Consider the following 24093-nt stretch of genomic DNA (forward strand, 5'->3'; position numbering starts at 1 on the left):
ACAAAATGTATTAGGACCAACTATCCCAATTCCAAGGAAGCCAAGAGTTCTAAAGAATAATGTTATGTGTATATCTCTGCAGCAAGACAACTTTGCTAAAGACTGATTTATAAGATTCCTGCAATGATGAAATGTTCAATATGTTCCCATGCTATTAATTTTTGTATTATCTATGTTTATGTTGCTTTAAGATGATTTAATGCCTTATCCCCTATTTATAAAATGGAGAAACATGGCACAAATACATTGATTATTATCACATTTACAGTTTGTTATGGAAATGGGAATCAAAGTCAAACCTACTAAACACTGGTTCACCGAAGTATCTATATAACAATTTACATGGGGCAACGGATTTTTCACCCTAGGAAATAAATATAACAGACAATTGAACAATGGATATGCTGTATGACATTAAAAAATATTTACCAGGAGTCCTCAAAGAAAAGTTGAGAATCTTGCCTTTGAGAAAAACAGCACTCTTAACTAAAATATGCCTTATTTCAGACAACATAATTCTTACCCAGCTTAGGTAATGACAAATGCAATAGAAAGAATTCATCGGTAGACTCAAAAACTACACTGAAATCCAAGTACTAGTCAGTGACCAAATTATTAGGGTTTCACAAGTAGATTTTAGCTTTCACTGTCACAGGAGAATGATCATTCCCTCACTGTTTTTTACTTTCACATTAATGATGGTCTACCATTATATTCAATATACAGTAACTCAACCATCACTTGCCTATTTTACCATCATATTCATTCATTTAAAAAAATCTACCTCACACTTGACCTACTTGGTAAGTTAATTCTACTTTTTATTAGGCACAATATACTCAATCCAGTAAACCTTAGCAGATCTTGCTAAGGTTTTCAGCAGCAAATTTGCTATCTTAGTAGTACAAAGAGACTGTTTCAGGTGGATACAAAGTCTTCAGGTATAAGCTGTCAACCTCACTATTGCCATTTCAGGTGAGTGAATGGTTTTCAAGGGGTTCAGAACAGGACACACACTCCCTTAAGCACTGGACCTCCTGAAATGATTTGGCACTGATCACAACAGATGAAGAGAATACTCCTGGACCTAGTTAAATCACAGGTACCAACATCCAATTGCCAGTCAGGCAATTGTTGTTTATATTCACCTGACTTGTTTAAACAACAACAACAAAAACAAAGGTGTGGGGTGAGGATACTTTAATTCCAAATACCCTATATTATATTTTATCTGAAAAGCTATTTGTAAGGGATCAATGCTACAGTGCCGAATTCTTTACAGCTTTATAAACAATTAGCAAGAACAATTACATAAGCTTTATATAATACCTCTAACCCTCACATCTAAAACTAGTTTGATATAAAAAAAAAATTAATAACCTCTCTGAAGCAGACATTTGGACAGCAGGGACATTGGAATCTTGTATGCATAAATCTTGAGATTAATACAGCATACTTTTATTCAGCATTTTTGCATGGAAAAAGATATTCTGTTAATTGAATAGTCAGTCTTAGGGCACCAGGATGAATAAAGGCTTTTTTTTTTCCTTTTTTTTTTTTTCTTTCCCCTCAATCATGCAGCAATACCATTTTCTCATGCAATTTTAGGGCCATTATTTACAAATATTCACACTCTTCTCCAACTCTTAATTCTATACCTCTACAAAGAATGCTCAGCATGAGCAAAATTTAAGCTTCACTCCAGCACACAAAATCTTTTGCCTGAAAAATGAATATTCATTGTGACAATAAAACAGACAATACAAATAACAGACAGAAGCCTTAAAAATGTGAAATGAAAAAATAAAGTGAAAGAATTAACAGAAAAGAGGAAGAGTTACACAAACTGTTTGCTACACATATACACAGCCATATTGAAATTACTGAATATTGACTCAGGAAAAACTGTGTGCTAAAATTGAATAAGGTAGCGTAATAGCATTTAAATTTCAGAAGGAGTCTAGTTAGACAAATGTGATTAGGAGGGAACAGGATGTTGGCTCCCTCCTCTCAGTCGCACTAATTGCAAAGAATTGACAGCCCAGTACGTAAAGGTTTTATGAGGAGACTGCCCATGAAAATTTATAGAAAGGAAATTATTGAATGACAAATGCAAAAGAACAACTTATATGACAAAATGGTTTGGGGCAAAGGAAGTTTCAAAAACAGAGCTTCAGTTGTTTTAAAAAGACATTCTTTAAAAAAAAAATAAAACAAAAAAACTTTTGCTTTTAAGAAATACCACACTACTTATGGGTCACATATCTTAAATTACAAAGGTGCTTTTTTACAACACTTTTGCTGGTTGGATTAATTGAAATTTTATGGAAGTCAATATACTTAAAAGACTCAGAGGTTATCATACCATTTCTGTGCTAGAATGTTTGTTCATAATACTCAATTAATATATGTGGAATCAAGAAACTAAAGCATTTGAAAACTATTAGGGGGAGAGAGAGAATGCCTGATTTGCGACCAGGAAAGTTTAGGATCAAGTTCTGGATAGTAAAAATTACAGTTACCACTTGGATCACAGGTAGTTTTCCACAGAGGGTGTTATCAACTGTTGTATTTAGCTGTAAGGACCTGCAAATATAATGAGATTTTAAATCCCCCTCCCCCCACACACACTCCTTCTCCCAATTCCTGTGCATATAATACTTCCTTAAAAGTAAAATAATTCATATAAGATCAATCTAAAGCCAAATTATTTCTGAAGGAAAGTGCTTATAAGGACTTAATGAACTTTAAATTCACATCTTTTGCTAATTAAGCTTAATTTTCTTGACTCTCTCTGTGTATATATGCCTTCAGGGAATAAAGTGCTCTCTGATTTAAGCCCTCCAAAGGAAATGTATGATTACAAAAAATAAAAAATGGCAACCAGAAAAAGAATGTAAATCATATTCTTTTTACTATTATGGCAATGGAATCTATAAACTATTTTTTAAAAAGGCACATACATTAATTTTGAGTTAAGAGTAAACTGAAGTAACTGATACATATTTTTGTGATATAATATGTTTGTGAAATATTAATCATACATGGTTTAAAAAATTGGAAAATGATTGAAGAGGTACAGAAGATACTATATTCCCATAGACTGATTTAATGTTCTGCACATTCAAAACACTTAATTTCATTTCTTAAAGTTAAACATTGCAGAACATTGAGCTTAAATAAGGAATGCTTAAATAAGAAATAAATGTTCCAAAACTGTGTTAGAAGAACAACAGTTTAATTTTATCACTTACATAAGACAAAAAAAAGAACTTTGTTCTGAAGACTGTATGTATTTGTAAAAAAAAAAAAAAAAAATTATAAGTCTAAGGAAAAAAATTGAATTTACAATATACATTAATTAAGGAAATATATTTATTCATTATATTCCTTGGTTTTGTCATGTAGTACAAGAGGAAAACGAAAGACATTTTTATTCAAGTTGATACACCTTTGAAGCTAATAATTTTTATTTTTATTTTTTTATCTTTTTCATGCATACTTTTACAAGTTATGCTACACCATAAATATCCCACTCTCCTTTCTATAGGTAAGGCCCACTGTAAAACAGCCAAAAAGTGCTACTTGCATGCACATTTAAACTGCTTATATATTACCTGAGATACAAGAGTTATAATCTATAAATTGGAAACAATAATTGCTGTTAAATTTCATTATCATTGAATCATAATTTATTCTCTATGGTTTTTGCTCTCACGTACTTCTAAAGAATACCTTTTGATTTGGAAACTTTCACATACCATAGAGCACTGGAACCCTTTCAATCATGCCTTCTCTGCAATGGCTTTTCTACCTAATTGCAATACTGCAGTCAAGTGCAAGTATCAAATTCTTAAAAATGGTGAAAAGAATCTCTTAGGAGGGACAGAGGGACACAGTGAATACAATTTTGCTCAACAAATCTTATGAAATATAGTTTGCTATGTAAATAAAAGTTGTTTTTAAAAGATCAACTGTTTTCTCTCGACCTAGCCAAAGTAAAAAAAAAAAAAAAAAGACAAAACCAAAAACAACAACAAAAAAACAACCCTTGTGTTCTTGTTTAGGAGGCAAGATGATTTTAAGATTAGAAGGTATGCTGAAATATTGCCATAAAAAGGCAGTGTACTTCATGGAAAAATAAATCAGTAACTGAAGTAAGGGACCATACAATACTTCAGTTTAGAAAATATTTGCAAAATCAGTCTAGCCATCAGTCTACATTACCATTATAAATCTGTCAAGTGTATAACGTCTGCACTGAATAATTCCTAAATATTTGCTCTATAAACCTGAACCTTGATCAACGTCATACGGGCCACCAGCTCAGTAATGGGTATGACTTGGTGCAGTTGGTCATGACCCTCAGGTAACAGTTATGAGATGAAGAAGGAATGCAGGTAACTTTATCTGACAGATAGTAACTTTATAACTGATTAGAAAAATAATTGTCTAATGAGGATTCACACTTATGTAGATGAAGATGTCTATAACAAGTTTTATCCAAACACAGTCCTTCAGAAGTCCGAGGTGTAGAAGTGTAAATATAAGTATACTGCCACAAAGCAATTATTCCAGCATACACATAAGGGCAGGAACCCATGGAAATGGCTTAGAAACAAAATTACATCTCATTATTTCTCAACAAAGTTGAGAAACGTTGGGCTAATTTTCAGCTGTTTTGTGACACTTCCATGCATTATAACTACAAAACAATAAATAATTCTAGGTCATCAGAAAAAAAGACTGTTTTCAACTGCAACTCCAACAGTCTGAATTGCATATACATATACTCCCTGTCTTCCTTCTTCTCTCTCCCTCTCTGTGTGATGGAAACACATGCTGTATTTCTCCACCTGCCCAAAAATCATTACTTATTTTAGGCGTGTTTTTTGTATTTTGTAAAAACTTTGAAGAAAAGTTAATTCACTAGAGTGATAACACATTTTTGTTCAAAAAGCAATTATGATTTTTTTAATATTGCAATGTTCAGGAGCAAAAATAATGAAAATAAGCACTGAATGTTTCTTTTCTAAATCATAGAACATTTTCGCTACCATACCACACGATGAGCTATTAAAAAAGCCCTGTGATTCAGCAGCACTGTAATGCAGAATTTTCAAGTGCCAGTATTTTTAAAGAGAAGCTAACATTACCAGAGGGAAAATGCAGTAATAATAAAACACTCCATTTTTATACATCTGCCAGCCTCAAAGCCCTTTTACAACAGAGGCCAGTGCTGTTATCTCCACTTTGCATGCAGGAAGCAGGACAGAGGGTACTTGCTCTGCTCAGCCTCGCAGGACACACTTACATGCCATGGAGAACTAAGAGCAGATTCCACATCCTCTTAGAACACAGGATTGGTATCATTACTAACCAGTTATGAACTGAACACAAAACTGGCCATAAGAAATACATGATGTTTGAAACAAAAAAACTGATGTCATTAACAGGTGAACTCTGGAAAAAAAAGATGCAGCAGTTTAAGATATAGTTATTGCTCCACAAATATTTGTTATCACTCCCTGATGGAGGTTATTTCCTCCAAATAAGAATTGTAGAAACAGAACACATGCCTGTGCCAGATACTTCAGTTCAATTCAGTGTTTTAGTTAAGACTGCTTGCTGTACTATGAGGGAAGTAACACACCTGTCAGAGGAGAATGCAAACAACTACTGAAGTCACTGTAGCAAGACATGAACCAGGTATCACTTCTCAATAGCTTCAGAATTAAGAACCTGGAATTCTCATAGTAATTTTGCTATTGCATGTATCCATACTGAAGATGTCAGCTTAAAGTAGCAGCAAACATATTGCCCCACCCACACAAAAAAAAAACCACACACATTGCCACTGTGCACAGAAAGTCACTTGTATGTAAAATAAATGTTTAGCAAACCACACAGAAGACATCACACCAGAGAAGGCATGACATATTACCAGTGAAAAGTAAAGTAGAAGAAATAATAAGACATAATTCAAGCTCCTCCTTGAATATGCTTCAGCTTTCAACCCAGGAAAAATTCTAGTTATATTACACTCCAGGAGCAAGACAGCACAAACTCCTTTAACCTGGAAAATACATTTACTCAAAAACATCAGGCATTTCAGAATCACTGCTTTAAACCCAATAAAATCTTGCAATGAGCAATGACACGCTTTTTGCCAGCAATGTTCCACTTGAAAATACTGTTTGTTTCTAGTGCTATTACAATTTACTTGGACATTATTTGATCAACCTAAAAAATTCTAAGATACATTAAAAAAAAAAAAAGGCCTTTGGACAGCATACTACAGAATCTTGAAAAGCAAGATAAATAAAGGAAAAAGTACTTGATACCACAATACATGTGAAATAATTAGCACATTCACATGAATGCTACAAGTAAAAAAAAGAACTCCCCAACTGAGGAGGCAAACACAAACTCCACAGTCATTTCTGAGAATTTAAGGAGAAGAAATCAGTGTCTTAGCAATATTAGTCTACAAAAAGTTTGTATATATAAGATCTGAGAGAAGGAAACATGAATTACAAAGTTTCATGCCCCACCCAAAAGCACATGTACCAACTGCTCATCCCATCTGACTTTCTCTAAGTTTGTGATAAAACTGCCCGACAGAGATTTTCTGAAGGACTGTGTACGTCAGGATTTCTAATAATTATTGTTAAACCATAATGAAAATCATAAATATTAATACGAAAAATTAAGATCTTGACTTTTCTTAACTTCAACCAAATAAATGGGATTATGAAGTCACATCATTAAAGAACAAGACATAACAAAGATCCATTAAATACTCGGTAACTCTAGGTCCAAACAACTCAGTATCCGAAGAATGCACCAGAAAAGTGATGTATGTAGGAACATCCAAGAAAATCTTGGTTTTCAGAACCTATGTCAGACTTGTAAATTATCTACCTCCTGTATTTATGTTGTGTATATAAATAAAACCTACAGTGAATTATTTAGGACATGAAAATAATTGTATTATTTCTCTCTCCCATTGATATATGAGCCTTTTACACATCATCTCAATATTCACTAAAGACCTTCCAAACTATATCCTTTGACGTGCCATAAGTTTACCATGCAAATTAATTTTTCTGCTGTATTTCTTTTTGTGTGTGTTCTGAAATGTTTTCAGTTCTTCTGTATCTCTAGCTACTGAGCTGCCCTAAACTGATGAAAATATTTTACAGATATGCTAAATGATTCGGTTCAACAATAAGAGTAACAGCAAAAAAATATAATTTCTTCAGACACATTCCACTTTCATTTAATATGCTCTACACTTAGTACAATGAAGATCTCTAATCCTCATTGGGTTAAAGCAACGGCATGAAGTTCAACAAAAGTAAATGCTGCATTCTGCACCTTGGATGGAGCAATGCCAGACACAGGCACAGACTGGGAGATGAATGGCAGGAGAGCAGCTCAGCAGAAAGAGATCTGTGGACGCTGGTGACAGCAGGCTTAGCATGGCCAGCATCGTGCCCTGGCAGCCATGAGGGCAAATCACACTGTGGGGTGCATTAAACGCAGCATCACCAGCCAGTCAAAAGTGGTGATGCTCCCATTACATTTAGTGTTGGTCTGGCCTCACCTTGAACATTGCATTCAGGTCTGGGCTCCACAATATGTAAATATGTAAAGGACATAAGGTATGAGGATTTGTCCAGAAGAGGGCAACAAAGCCGGTAAACGGGCTGGCAGGAATAGGAGGCTAGCAGGCATGGCTAGCCTCCCAGGTGAGGCTGAGGACACCTGGGTTGTCCAGTTTGGATAAAAGGAAGTCCAGGTGGCAACTTCTTGGACCTCTGTAACTTCCTGAGGAGGGGAAGCAGAGAGGGAGGTGCAGGCCTCTGCTCCTCATTGACAGGACTCACAGGAGTGGCACAAAGGTGCGCTAGGAATGGTTCAAATTGGACAATAGGAAAAATGTATTTCTCCTGAGGGTGATCAAACACCGGAGCAGGTGGTTGATGCCCCACATGCGTCAGTTTTCAAGATGTATCTGGACAATGGCCTCATTGACGTGCTTTTGGTTAGTCCCGAAGTGATCAGGCTGTTTGACTCAATGATCTTTGAAGGTCTGAACTCTTCTGCTCTGTTCTATTCTATTCTATTTTATTCCAGTCAGGTCAAGTTAATTCAATTCAATGTTTACTGGATTTTGGTCATATTCAATTCCTACAGTCACCTTTACCAGTGTAATTTTCCCTGTTTTATATTTTATTTTTTTAATCCTAATATATAGTCCTAGCTTTAAATACTATCTTATCTATGCCAGATGCATTTTCCTCTGTTCTCCCTGGTGTTTGCATGATCTCTCAATTTACTTTCAGATGTGAATTTTAACTAATATGCTGTTTGTTCACTTCATCCACGTAATTCATTTTACTGAGCACTTCTATTAATTTCCACAGATTCATACAAGGAAGTTCTCCCACACATCACTCCTCATATGTAGAAGAAAAGGAAATAAAATGTAATTGTCACACTATATATAAAGTTATAATAGAGATATGGATATATATACAAAATGTATGTGCATACTGTTGCAGTAAGGGGCATATCTAAATCTTTCACACTAGGAATTTTGAACTTCCAATTACAGATTTTTTTGTTGTGTTTGTGTCATGGTTTTGACTGAAATAGAATTAATTTTCTTTGTAGAGGCTCACACAATACAGTGTTCTGTACTTTTGATGAAAATAATGCTGATAACACAGTGATGATTTAGTTGTTGCAGAGCAGTGCTTGCACAGAGCCAAGGGCATTTCAGTTTCTGGTGCTGCCTCACCAGCGAGGAGGCTGGGGGTGCACCAGGAGGAGACACAGCCAGGACAGCTGGCCCAAGTTGGCCAGAGGGATGTCCCATCCCCTACTCCGTCAAGCTCAGCTGGGAAAGAAGGAGGAAGAGGGGACGCTCAGAGGGATGGTGTTTGTCTTCCAAAGAAAGCATTCTGCATGATGAGCCCTGCTTTTCTGGGAGTGGCTGAACAGCTGCCTGCTGATTGGGAAGCAGCGAATAGATTCCTTGTTCTGCTTTGCTCATGCACACAACTTTTGCTTTACCTTGTGAACTGTCTTTATTTCAGTCCATGGGTTCTGGGACTTTCACTTTTCTGGTCCTCTCCCCCATCACACCTGGGGAGAGTGAGCAAGCAGCTGTGTGGCACTTGGCTGCCTGCTGGGGCTGCACCACACCACTTTGCAATAAAGTCTAGTGTAACTAGGTATTTTAAAGCCATTTGACTGTACAGTATTATTAAACCTAAGAAAAAGTGTCATCCCTAGAATATGTGTTTCTACAGTTTAACACAGGGAAGTCTAAACATCTGTTCAAATAATGCAAAGTTCATTTATCTTGTAATGTTTCTGTCTGTGACAGTGTCATTTGTCATATGTATAAACTTATCTTGGTTGTCATACCTATTGTTTGGCAACAGTCAGAAACACTAATGACAAGTTAAAAGTTGCTATGATACTTACATTGGTGAGGTGAATGACTCCTTTAGATGTAACAGAGCAGCCCATAAAACCAACATACTGCAGCTCAGGACAATGTTCAGCGAATGCTTTCACTGACTGATCTGTCACCTACAAAAAAAAGATACACAGGTAGCAGTTGAACAGGTGATAAGAGCATATACATAATACAGTCTATTTTCACTGTCACCATGGCAAGATGCTCGTTAGTTGTTTCTGTGATAACAGATAATTACTGTTGTCAATACTATTATTTATTTTAAGAGTTGTAGAGAAAACATCTGATATACACACACATCTATAGATGTGTATGGAGAGGGATCATGGAAAAGGGGAATCATATTCTTGGAGAAGGAGGACAAATAGAAGAAGAAAGAATGATGTCAACTGAAATTCAGATATTCTTGTCAGTCTATTAATATGCAGATAACCCAATATCTACTATTCACATAAATTATACACAAACATTGAAACGCTAACAAAGTTCATTTTGCTACCCTGCAGAATCATGCTGTGCATGCTATGCATCACTGACTGCATAGAATGTGAATTCATATCCAAAGTTTATAACCCTTTTCTCGGCATTTTTACTAAAAGGAAGCTGTTAATAGTTATTAACTAAAAAGATAATACTGCATTTGTGTTCCACATCAGACTGGCATCTCATGGCAATATATCATTCCGTGTCAGTTATCAGTTGAATGACGATGTTACCTAGTTTGTTAATGAGATTTATATGTATTTCTACAACTTTTTTTTTTTTTTTTTGTAATTAAGTGTGTCTAATAAGATTTAATAACTGTGAAACACTAACTGTTGAACCAATGTAATGTTTTGTAGGTAGACTCAAAAGAACAACAGTTTGTGAACTTTGTGAAGAAGGTAAAATTATTCTGGATACACTTGAGACATCTGCATATCTTTTTTTTTTCAACAAGTTTTTTTGTTTGTTCGTTTTTCTTTTCTGAGCAGTATATATTCCCAGTGCAAACAACAGAAATGCAAATTCTATATTCTGATTTTGTGATAAAACCTGTACTTTCCTGCCAAATTGCACAGGAATGTCTCACTGTATCTGGAATCATAAGTCCTGAATACCTGAGGGCATTCTGGGTGTGCAAGAACATTGTCTTGTTATCACAGAACTCAGAAGCAAAACAATTTTTTTAAATATCTAGTCCACCACTGAGCCTCAGGTGAATACATACATAGGAACAATATTCCTGCTGTGCTATATATCACCTTTATCCACAGCTCCAAATTGCCTGACTAGTTTGTCACTTAACTGCATGCTGGCAGCTTATGGTGACTTGGTGAGACTCTGGCAAGGCAAATTTTGAAAAGATAGCCCAGAGATAAAGGAGACCACCAACAAGATTATAGGTACAACACCACATTTAAACTGCACCGATCTGGGGTTATTGGATGTGATTTATATAGGTCCAGTGCAGTTTCTCAGAGCAATGATTTCTTAATGACTAAAGATTTTTTCTAGTTGCGCATCTTCCAACTATAGATACAAGGCAAGTCTTTGGAGGGGTGTGTATTTAGAAACCACTAAATCTGAAAATAGGCCAAAAGGAAGAGAAAAAGGGCCAGTTACATAGAAACAACTGCAGACTGGGCAGTGGCCATGTATTTTCTTCATAAACCGATGTCTAATGTCTACTGATATCACTCTAAAAAACAGTGTAGTAAGAAATTTCATCTTTGATTCTGATCTGACAACATCTTATATCTTCACTTCTGCATATTCCTCTCATCTGAGAACTGTAACACCAACTATGTGGGAATTTTGAAGATTTTAACTACTAAAAACCTTTGACAAATAGTACAGAGATCAACCACTGACAGATTTGCCTTATGTATCATTCAACAAGAACCAAAGCAGTTTAAAAAAAAAAAAAAAAGTCTTCTGACAACTCAGGAAAGTTTTAAATTAGGCACAGACAAACACGAATTCAGTACATTCTCTCTAGCACTGCAGCTTTTCTAAAGATAAACTAAACTCTCTACTTCCATTAACATGCTAGGAGAAGGACACTCTTACAATATTATCCTCCCTTTACAGAGAGTATGATTCTCTGTTGCAGACAGGTTTGCCCTAGCTAGCAAGGAAACGAATTCATGAACAATAAATAGCATAAATGCCCAACATGACAAATTTATAACAGAAGTTAAACCTTTAAAATATAAACAATTTATTTCATATAGCTGATATATTTGGGTGCATGAAGACTTTAGAAGTGATGTTTTGATTGCAAATAATAGAATTACTACATCTTAAAACATCTTCTATGTGTAGTGTAGAATTTTCAACATCCAAAACAACATTTATGAAAAAACAGTTTTGGTAAAAATGAGTGACAGCAGATTATGGGTATTAAATAGCACAGAGACTAGTAGTCAACATTTCCAGTGCTTCTGGATATCTGGCACCTATTTGGTCAGAAAAAGATTTTTACCTCCCTATTCATTACCTCGTAAGCCTCATGATCTTCCCAGTTTACAAAAATTATTTGCAACCTGTCAAATGTATTGTGATGTCATCTGAATATCCTTTACATTTCCTGTGGTTGAAGTCACAACTTTTGTCAGGCATTTTGCTATTGCAAATGGAAAATTCTGTTCTTAAATCTTTACTTATAAATAAAATAGCAGTGGATTGAAACCGTTGAGGTCTTCAGGCTCATTTCAATAACAGATCCCATCCTTTCCTGTCAGCTCATAAAAACCCACCACCTGTTGGAGGTGACTTCAAGATCCACTGGGAAACATTGTAAAAATCTCCCAGTCAGCACTGTAATCTCACAGTCAGCATTCTTTACTATACTAGTATCTATGAATATCATCCTTCTTTATCAGACCCAGAGTCATTTATAGTAATTTGTATTTTAATAGGATTCCCAGCCAGCCAGCCTGTAATGAAGATCAGTAAATATTCTGTTTGGCTAGCTACTCTTCACACATAACTGCATTTTTCTGTGACAGTATTAATTGGGAGGAAAAATAAACATACTTATTTCTGTGTAGATATATATATAATACATATGTATATATACCTACACATACAAACTTGCAGTTTCACAAGAACATCTTTTCATAAAATGAATATGAAATAGTACCAGAGAATCACAGAATCAAAGAATACCCCAAGCTGAAAGGGACCCATAAGGAGCACTGAGTCCAACTCCAGGCTCTACACTGCACCACCCAAAAACCAGACCATGTGTTTGAGAGTGTTGTTCAAACACTTCTTGAACTCTGTCAGGCTTGGTTTTGTGACCACTGCCCTGGGGAACCTGTCCCAGTGCCCGACCACCCCCTTGGTGAGTAACGTTTTCCTGACACCCAGCCTGATCCTCCCCGACTCGTTATATGCTGTACTCCCCTGACTCTTCATGCTGTACTCATACTAAGTATAGAAACATCTAATGATAACTTTCTTGAACTAATTATCTGATGTAGGGGCTAAAAATCCTAATTGTACGGTGTCTGTTTTTTTTGCAGGGGACTGAGAACATGCAATAGTTCAGACTTTATATATAAACAAGCATGTAGCACTGTAGACAAGCTAACTGAACAGTAGGTCAGCATTAGTACTTGATGAATGAATCCAATCTGTCATTATTTATATACAGTCCCAGAAACGTAATAAAACAAGCTTTGTAGGTAGAATTATTATCTTTCATTAGATCGAATTCTACAGGGGAGAAAAAAGTAGTTAAGTTCCAGACAGATCTGGAATAGAAATAACAAAGATAAATTTAAAGCTAAAATAAGTTTTTATGATTGAAAACAGTGTTCTTCTGCTTAGTTAGGTTGTTTTCTATTTTATCATCTGCAGTGTCTAGCACTGATACGCATACTTGAGCTTTTAAATTCAAACAGACCAGTTCACTGTTTCTGCTGTGAATAGGTCCCAGAAATGGTAACCTCTTTCATTGTATAGTGAACTCCCAAGAGCTGACCTATTCTGCAAAATGAATGATCAGTGACAGATGGAAAAAAAATGCACAGAAAATTACCAATAACATGTATGCAATAAATATGCAGCCTTAACTCTGTTGACAATGCAATATGTAACTGTATACTAAATTTTCTTCTTTACCACCCTGGAGAGAGGACAAGTAAGTGAAACATGGCTTCTGCAACCTACCAAGTATTTCAGAGTACTGAACTGACATTCAGACATACTATTTAAACAGATTAAACTAGTATAATCTGAAAACACATTATCAAAGAAATTATACTGCAGTCTACAGAAGTGTGTCTTATCAGTGAGAATACAGAAATTCACAGCTAATTCTTTTATAGATCACAGTAGTGTTCTTCCAAGAATCTTTAATAATCTGATTGTCTAGTCGACCTTCATTGACTTTCATTCACCCTGTCTTGCTTCATGTTAGTCTTGGTTTGAAAAAGTAATATAGGATGATGAGGAGAGATTTATAAGTTATGCACTAAAGCACTGTGAATGGGAAATACACTGGGCTGGAACTAATGGCACAGATTTTGCTCCTGTTAAAAAGATCTATGATAAGTGAGATATGGTTTAATCATTTTCTTTTTATGTATTACAGCCTATTATATATGAATTCCATTTCTGTATTGTTTTATATAAATTCAATATTTTGGCTATTGTGTATTAAATTCTATGAGTATTGGTTTATTTTACATTCCATAACTAAAGCAGCAAAACCAAAGAGTTATGAAAAAAGGATGATAATTCAAAAATGAAGTTTGAGGTACAAGACAAGCTGCTTAAATTCCAACAAAAATGACCATCAATTAATAAAAGCCTAGAGAAGCCGATACAGAATAATTGAAATGAAAAAGAGAGAGGAATAAAAGTACTAACTGACCCAGAATGGACGCCATGTTCTCTCATTCAAACAGGGGTGCTGCAAGTACACCTAAATGTGCATTTTTCACATTTAATACATAAATAGAAGTTTGCAATATATATGTATACATATTCAGTAAAAAGACACCAAGATAAACGCTAGTAGAGTAAAATATGCTCTCATCTAAGTATAGAGTTGGTCTGCCATGAATGTAACATCCAAGTGTGCATTGCACAAGTCAGCACTAATGGTAGATGAAACCCATTTACTCCCAATGCCCTACTCCATGAATCTTTACCTGTCTTCAAGAGACACCAGCTTAACCACACTTAACTGCATGGGAAGAAAGGAAGGGTCAGAAAGGACTCACTTGAATTCAGCTTTATATTTGGTAAGTTCGGAAAGAGAGAGGCTTACTAAAAGCACATCTGCTAAATCAGTCCTAAAACTTGGTTGCTTTCCTTCTATACTACAGACTCTGTTGCTATACTACAGACTTAAAGGCACACATATAACCCACTCAGAAATCTCCTTTGCATGAAGCATGTGGCCAGGCCCTCCAAAACTATTTTATATCCCATACTTAAATAATGTCCATTGTCCACGTGAGCTTTCAGGTAAGCATAATCACTCACACAAAAATGCATACAAAAAAGCAGCATAAAGCAACACGATAGTACATAAAAAGAAATGGATCTTTGCCACACAGGGAAAGATGCTGTTGTCTTTTTTTTTGACCAAAATTTTAAAATGACTTTTTAATAGAGGGTCAAACAGATCACGGTATTGCACTTTAAGTTAGAAACCAGGAAACTTATGCTATAACTGAAGCATATACATGTACATACATGTATATATGTATGTACATGTTATACCTTTATAGACCATGAGTAAATAATTACTAGCAAAATTCTGAATTCAAACACTTTTGAATTCAAACATAAATTCAATTTCATTTTAAATTCATTTCTACAGTAGACTGTAATACTTAAAGTACCCACTGATAGAGTATCCACAGACAGAACCCTAGGGCTCCAGCAAGACCGGCCTTTAGGAATCCCAGCTCCCAGAGGCCAGGCTGAATGAACAGAGCAAGGAAGATGTACATTTAGTGTATGAGGATCATGTACTTAATCTATACTTAAGCAAACTCGACATTCGCAAGTCCATGGATCCAGACAGGATGCACCCATGAGTGCTGAGGGAGCTACCAGACGTGACTGTCATGACACTCTATAATCTTTACTCAATTGTGGCAAGTGGGAGAAGTGCCAGAAGACCAGAGCAAGGCAGCTACCACTCCTATCTTCAAGAAGGGCAAGGAGGTCCCAGGGAACTACTGCTCAGCCTCACCTCAATCTCTGGGAAGTTAATGGAAAGGCTCATCATAGAAGCTATTTCCAGGATTACAGAAGCACAGGAAGGAGAAGAAAATTACCAGAAGTAGTTAGCATGGATTCACCAAAGCAAAGTCACACCTGACCAACCTGACAAGGTTCTTTAATGAAATCACCAGCCTGATGGATGAGGGGGAAGAGTGTTTTCCTGGACTCTAATAAGGCCTTTACACTGCCCCACTTTAAATCCTCATAGAGAAGCTGTTGAAATATGGTGTGGATGAGCAGAAAGTGAGGTGGATTGATAACTGACAGAACAGCTGGAGTCACAAGATAGTGGTAAGTGGTGCAAGGTCTCACTGGAGCACAACGAGTGGAATACCCTTGGTGTCAATACTGGGTCCAGTCTTGTTTAACTTCATTAACAACCTGGACAGTGGTGTAGAGCACACCTTTTAAATTTCCAGATGACATGAAAGAGGGGGCAGATGCTGACTCACCACAGGGCCATGTAGCCATCCAGAGAGCCATTAACAGGCTGAAGACGTGTACTGGCAAGAATCTCATGAAGTTCAACAAGGAAGAAGTGTAGAGCCTTTTACCTGGGGAGGAACAGCCCCAGGCACCGGGACATGCTGGGAGCCACCCAGCTGGAAAGCAGCTCTGCAGATAAACACCTGAGAGTCCCGGTAGACTATAAGCTGAAAATGAGTCAGCAATGTTGTGCCCTTGCCAGAAAGATGGCTGATGGGCTGCATTAGGCAAAATGTCACCAGAAGGTAAAGAGCGTTGATTCTCCTCTACTCAGCCATTGGTGAGGTTGCATTTGGTGTGCTGTGTCTGGTTCTGGATTCCCCAGTCCAAAAGAGATCTAGGCACACTGGAAAGAGTCAAACTAAGGGCTACCAAGATGGTCAGTGTACTACAGTACCACTCCTATGAGCAGAGGCTGAGAGAGCTGTGGCTGTTCAGGGTGTAGAAGAGGAGGCACGGGAGGTACTTATCAACACAGGAAGTTCTGTCTGAACATCAGGAAGCACTTCATTACTGAAGGGACTACAAAGCACTGGAATAGGTTGTCCAGAGAGGTAGGAGTTTCCCTCCTTGGAGATCTTCAAAAGCCATCTGGAAAAGGCTAATGGTATCCTGGGCTGCACCAGGAACAAAGTACTACCAGAACGTCAAAGGAGGTGATCCTTCCCCTCGACTTAGCTTCTTACTGGAGATACCAAACCTGGAGTACCGGTTCCGGTTCTGGGGTCCCTAGTACAAGAGAGACAGAGTCCAATGAAGGGCCACAAAAATGATTAAGGTACACAAGCACCTTTTCTATGAGGAAAGGCTGAGAGAGCTGGAACTGATCAGCCTTGAGAAGAGGGAGATCTCATAGATGTCTACAGATACCTGAGAGGGTGCAAAGAGGACAGAGCTAGGTGCTTTTCAGTGGTGCTCAGTGACAGAGCAAGGGGCACAAACTGAAACTCAAGAGGTTCAAGATTCCCTCTGAACATGTACAGGCTGCCCAAAGAGATTGTGGAGTTGCCCTCCTTGGAGATAATCCAAAGCAACCTGGACAAGAGGCTCAGTGCGTCCCTTCTTCAGCAGAGGAGCTGAACCAGATGACCTCCAGAGGTCTCTTCCAACCTCAGCCATTCTGTGATGCTATGATTTAAATATTTGTCATAAAGGCTCTGAAGAAGTAAATATTATTGGCAATGGTAAATTTACTTCTTGAACCTTTAGTACCATTACAGAACACTGACAAAAATAAGGCACAGATAATCTGTCATCCTAGTAAGTTTTCACGATATCCAAATTTCATTACTAAAGATCAGCAAGACATGTCTCATCTTAACTAACTCCTGTTGGACATACAATATATTCACATTCAGTCTGGATAAATTTAACCATTTTCTTTATTAAAAAAGAGATTCCACAACTTTCAGCTCTAAGTTGCAGTTGTAATGGGAGATTTAAGAAGCATTACCAACTTCTATGAACATGCAAAATAAAGAAATGTAAACATTTATATTCTTTTATCTATGAAGAAAACAATTGAACTGAAAATAAAGTTTGTTTTTAATATGTATTTGTAATGTTTAGGTTGTATTTTCAATATTTTCATAACCCAGGCTTATAATGATGGTTTCCTTTCCATTACGAAAACTTAATACAATGTGCAGTGTTTCATTAAATAGAATGCTGCTCCTTACTAACAGCAATAAAAATTGCTTAATTATTAACCGAAAGGGATGTTTCTTGAAACAGCTTTCACCATTAAAGCTGAAATGTAAACATGAGATACAGAAGCAGAGCTTGGGAACTCCTACTTATTCAGGTGAACCTTACGATATGAGCTATTCCATCAGAGCAACACTTTATTAGTATACAAGATTAACACAATAATTGAAGCATGAATTCACAGGAGGCCTTAGCTACCTGAAGCAGCATAGCAAAATACTGGTTCTGTCAGAACTCCTGTGTGCCTTCTGCCTAGTATCCATGAAGCACTGACCCTAGGGCTGTTTCATTCTGAGATCAGAATTGGAGATCTGCCTAGAGTTTCAACCCTGTGCACCTTTGCCTATCCCGGCCCCCGTCTACCTCAGACTCTCTGCATAGGGCTCTATGCAACACTGTGCAATTGTTACCCCACCCCCAATTCTGAGAAGAGGAAAAGAGTGAAAAGGATTGTGTTGCTGTCCTTTCTTTCATCCTTATATCTTAGCTCAGGAGTTTCTACATCACGTGAGAGGAAAAGATAGGAAAAAGTATAAGAACTAGCATAAAGAGTTGAAGAGAGTACTTTCACTTTTTGTTTCCTTGTAAACCTTCACCAGCTGGCCTCATCAACTATACTCTACTAATTACTGTAAGTATCAAAAAAACACATACACACAAAAAAAAAACCAAACCAAACCAAACCAAAACAAAAAAAAACACAGGCAAAGGGATCGGTTTTGCAACATGCTTAGTTGAATAATTAGCTTAAGTGATTCATAATTTTATCAGGTATATTTTTAGACACTTTTTAAAATTTGGATTTAATGTTTTTTCCCCATTTTAAAGAGGTTTGAACAACTGGCTATAAAGAATGGTGTTCCTATTTTATCTTGATAACAGGAAGAATTTTTGTAGGCTTGTGCTAATTCATCTAACATAGTTTTTAGATATAGAAGTCTAATAACCTTAGTCAAGGGCAGTACAAAGTACTCCTTCCAGTTTTGTGGCACAAAGCTACCACGTTAGTACTATCTCTTCTCCTTACTGATGACAGCCATTGAAACAGATGAGTTCCTCTCCCCATTTTGATCTATTTTATCCCCTGAATTAATTTATACTAGGCAAAAAAACACACTTGGAACATATTAAGTTGAAATAATAAATAGCTATAGACAACTGCAATTTTCAAACTGGTTTAAATAGCTGGGTTAGAAAACAAATCTCAATTCTCAATATAAATTATCTCTGATTCCACATTAATTAACTCACAATTTAATCAAGTACAGTTTGAAGACCCTTATATGGCATGTGGCTATCAACACAATCTAATCCATTTGTTGCAGAGCTAAAATAAAGTTGTTAAAGCAATTCTTCAGCTTATAAAATATTGCCTTTATACCGAAAGATGAAATTTATCATCAAAATGTGCTTACACTGGATTGGCAAAATACTGCTTCCAGAACAAGAATATACTTTTTTTCAACAAACAGCATTTATACACAATCTGACAACCATTCCAATTTCAGAAAAAAATAAATATATATTTATTTGCAGACAAGTGGTACCACAGTATTACAAATGATCTAATGAAAACTATACATCAGAAATACTGTATATACACAAAAGTTTATGGGAAATTAAGAGTTGTTCAGTGTATTTTTAAAAAAGAATGCAAAATGACTTCTAAGAATTTGAAATAATATCCCGAGCATCTTTTTTTATTCATACATTGTATCCGAAAGACAGATGCATTCACATGCTAAGAAATATATTTTAATTTTTTTTCACTTAGTATAATTCTGAACACAAAGGAAGAAAATATTTCCAAGTAACTGCAAAATAGCTCCACAGTTTATTGGTCTATCCACCTCACCTTCTTCCTAGTGTAAGAAATGCATCAGTCAAGTATTTGTCCATTCTTTGGCAGAAAATGACTTCGCATTACCTCCTCCCACCACAGCCATATTAGCATATTTTCTATTGTGTGTTGTGAGTAGAAGAACAACACAAAAACAGATTATTCAACACCTTTATTGTTCACTCTAACAGAAGAGAACCCATTCTCATTTAAAATCTTTTTGTAAAGAAATTCACTTATATTTTCTCTCTCTGCAATTTGATTTTATACATTCCCATTAAAATTAATGTCCTCTGGCACATTTATCAGTTAATTCTATCACAATTTCAAGGCTTCTAAAGGGGCTGGAAGATTATTTCATATCACAGAGTCAGGTAACATATGCTTTGCACTCATACTTTTGCCCCTCTAAAACAGACTGAGCAGAGCACCGTTATGATCTGAAGGAAAGACCTTGTTCACAAACAACTCTTTAACTACTAAGGTATTTATGAACTATGAAATGCTCTTAGTCTACTTTTTGCTTTATTCCAATAAATTTTTCTTTTTTAATACAAAAACATTAACTGTTTGGTTTTGTTCAATACTCTGGTAAGCTTTCACACTTATCTTTTTATAGTCTAACTACCCAAATAAACCACTTTGTTTTGATTTATCAAGTATCTAACAAATACGTGTTCCTTTCATTAAGAGCACTACCACAATCTTTACCATAGCAGAAGGTAGCTCTGTTGTCAAATCATTATCATGGGCAAAACAGATACATTACCCTCTTAATATATATATATACATACACATACTTATTTATTTATTTATTCAGGTAAGAAGTTTAAATACAAACTTTGGCAACATGCACTGCTATGATGTGGTACCAACTATGCAATCACTGTTCCTGACAGATTCTTGCTTATGAAAGCTGTTGCACATTCATAAAGCAAAAAAGTTGTATGAATGTACTACAACCCTCTTTGTACCATTTCTACAGAAAATACTAACTGTACGCTTTTTGTTTGGTATGCTGTAGGGATACACTTTTGTCAGATTCTTCATTATGTCTAAAAATGCGTCCTTGGTGAAACACAGTGATAGGAAAGCCAAAGCAAGACAAAATGCTCATAAAAGGGATGACTTTTCTAACCAAAACCCCAAATCCTTTCTTCTTGCCAAGGCAAAAGCATAGTCCTAGTATGCAATACAATCACAGGCCTGTAATACTTACTAGCACTAATAAATATGATAGTGGTAATAGAGGCATTGTAACCTCTAAGGCTAATATACGTACAAAGACAGAAAATATCTGGTATTCTACATAATCATCCAGAAATATTAAGGAAAAAATAGTATGCATCCCTTGATATCACATTTATTTTAGAAGTTAGTAAATATGATAGAAAAAGTAATCTTTTAAAATAATGTGATAAAAATAATCTTCTCTTAAAGAAATTAGACACTTCTTTAAAAGAATTTTAAATTTTAAATTTAAAATAATTATAAAATCACACAGTTCTTTGATATAAGTTTTCTATTTAAACCATTTCTCAGAGTTTCAGAGAAATACCATCCAATTTTAATGAGAGGAGAAGCTCTAATAGCAGTTGAAAATGTAATATAATGTTTACACACAGTAAATTCTATGCTATAAAAAAAATTTTGAAAAAAAATCTATAAACCCCATAGTATTTGCTTATGATGTTCATGGAATTATCCTTGCTTTTGCAAGTTAAATCTACCCACGCTAGCTATACAAAAAACTATACAATTGAAATACAACATGACTTCATGAAGCAGAGATCATCAGCTGCTCTATAACCAGCTGTCCCCATAAAATACCTTAGAATTGCTAGTGCAGAAACTGTAAGTGGGTACAAAACCAAAACCCACCTCCAAAACGTTTCCATCCTACGGCATTTCAAAGACACTATTTAGAAATTTAGCACCTCTTCCTCCTCCACAAGCATACAAAGAAAATATTCCCCAATTTTTCCTGTATAAATCACAGAATCTCTGTCTGCCCAATCCACCAAAATTAATTTAATTCTGGAATGTGGATTCTATTTACAGTCACCATGTAACATGGTGATGAGTAATAACTGCTTTAAGAGAGGAAAGGAAGAAGAAATTTTGCTCTTCAATATGGAGGACAGGCTCCTTAACTAGTGAAAAGTCTCTTATGTCACACTGGAAATAGGACAATAAATAAAATGACAGAATTCCCTATTTATTTCAGTAAATACAATTAAAAAAAAAAAAAAAAAGAAGATAGCACAATTACAACTGCATAGATCAAAGAAAGTAATTTCATAATTGTTTTTCCTTTTCTATACTTTAATAGCTATACTCCATAAGGGAAGAAAGGAGATGGTATTTTAGTGAAAAGTAATAAATGATTCAGCAAATAATATCTAAAAATAACATACTATAGCAAAGCTCATAGTAAAATACAAATAATTTAATGGACATTACTTTCCATGGGGATACCAATACAATATAACTCTTATACAAAGCAATTTATGCATTAGCTTTCCTTGCGTAAAACATTTATCACATTACATGGACTATTATGAAAGGAATGTGTTTAAAATAAACAAGAAAACAACACAGCATGTCAAATTTCAGATGCCAACAGGGTTACTGATTGCATTTATTTTAATGCATCTCATAGTGAGTCCAAGGAACCTATAATTTTTAACCAGACTTGCAGATTTCCTTTTGATACTGGAAGGCAGCGTTATAATGAAATGGTATTCTCCTTATGAGAAGTACTTACCCACCCTCCAGGGGAAAAAAAAAAAAAAAAAAAGATTAATTTTATGTGTACAAAAACAATCTTAGATTATAGGTTAATAGATATGTTTATTACTGGCTAACAGACATGCTATTCATTAGTAATTCTTATTCATCCTGCTCAAATATGAGCACTAGAAGACTTCACGTTTTATTAATAAAAAATTTAGAACATTCCATTACCATTCTAACCTGTCAGAAACAGGCAGGGGCAGAATCTAAGTCCTATATGGTGGAGATTTTATTTTCAGAGCACTTGATATTCAGAACAGATGGGAACCACAAGTTCAGATGAAGTCAGGAAATGTAGCATGATCTTACCAACAGTGAAAATGAATGGAAATTGAAATGGCTTCGGTTTGATTTATAAATGATCTTCACACAATAGAGCTACTATTGCAAAGGAAACAATAATTAGAAGCAATAGGGAGAGATTTTTTCTTTCTAATTTTTCATCAGTGAACTGCATGCATTACTGTTGATTTAATTCAAAGTGGATCACTGTTATATCAGTCTCATTAAGTAGTACACCAACCCATATTCAGTTAGAAGCAGAATCAGCTTTAGATGATGCAGCTGAAATCCTGAAAAGCACCACACGTGATGAACAGATGTTATGTCACATCACATCCTCCAAGTCTTGCACTTGCATGAAATACCTTTTCCTGCTTTCTGATCTACCTGGCACCACAATGTTCATATGGTCTGCTCAGGAGAGAGGCTCATATAGCATCATAATTCTCTTAATAGCAGCTTTAGAGTTTTGTTCCTACATTTACAAATCAGTAGAGAATCCTCCGTGAAATGTTATGGTAAGAAGTAAACATGCTACACCCTGTGAGAGTTATTACGTGAATGGTACTGGCCTACAATGAAAAGCTGCAGGAAAATTAGTCATTAAAATGGTAATCTTCAGTATTCACTACTGTGATTTACTACTTCATTACAATCACAGTTTGATATCAGCAGTAACTGGTAGGAGCTACCTCCTAACATAGTAACAATAAAAACAAAAATTAAAACGGCAGAAATAGAGCTTTAATATGCATGTACACAAAGACTCAGACCCAAATAAAATATGGCTCTGAAAAGTTAAAATACAAATTGATATTGTATAGGATACAATACAAATTCTTGTACACACATCACTGAAAATCTAGTTTTATTGATTTCAGTGAATAATCATCTCTAGCCCCAGAAAGAAAACTCTCAAGTTCTGCATATACTGTTTTTTTCCTTATATATCATTCTGTGTTCAGCCAGAATATACCATTATACCTTAAAACAGCAAAAATTTAAAATCTTAAAAAAAAAAAAAAAATGCAGCTCAGTTTCCATTTTAAGTAAAAACAAAAAACAAAACAAAAAACAAAACAAAACAAAACAAAAAAAATAAAACTGCTGCTTTGTTTTAACTACAATAGCAAGGAAAACAAATAATCGAAAAGTACTAAAGAGCTTTGTAGCTGGTAACAGATAATTTACCAAAATTCTTCACAACAGATCTGATTCTTTGAGTGGATTTTTTTTTTTTTACTTTTGCACA

General features: G+C 35.5%; 1 protein-coding gene across 1 annotated transcript in view; it reads right to left on the reverse strand.

Moving 5' to 3' along the window:
- FBXL17 (F-box and leucine rich repeat protein 17) overlaps nt 1-24093 on the reverse strand; it is a 310768-nt gene that overhangs the window by 205744 nt on the left and 80931 nt on the right. The window contains exon 5 of the mRNA XM_027446097.3: nt 9502-9609. Within this exon, the coding sequence (XP_027301898.1) occupies nt 9502-9609 (108 nt within the window). The remainder of the gene's footprint in view (nt 1-9501; nt 9610-24093) is intronic.

The sequence above is a fragment of the Anas platyrhynchos genome, chromosome Z (assembly GCF_047663525.1).
Source record: "Anas platyrhynchos isolate ZD024472 breed Pekin duck chromosome Z, IASCAAS_PekinDuck_T2T, whole genome shotgun sequence".
Taxonomy (NCBI): domain Eukaryota; kingdom Metazoa; phylum Chordata; class Aves; order Anseriformes; family Anatidae; genus Anas; species Anas platyrhynchos.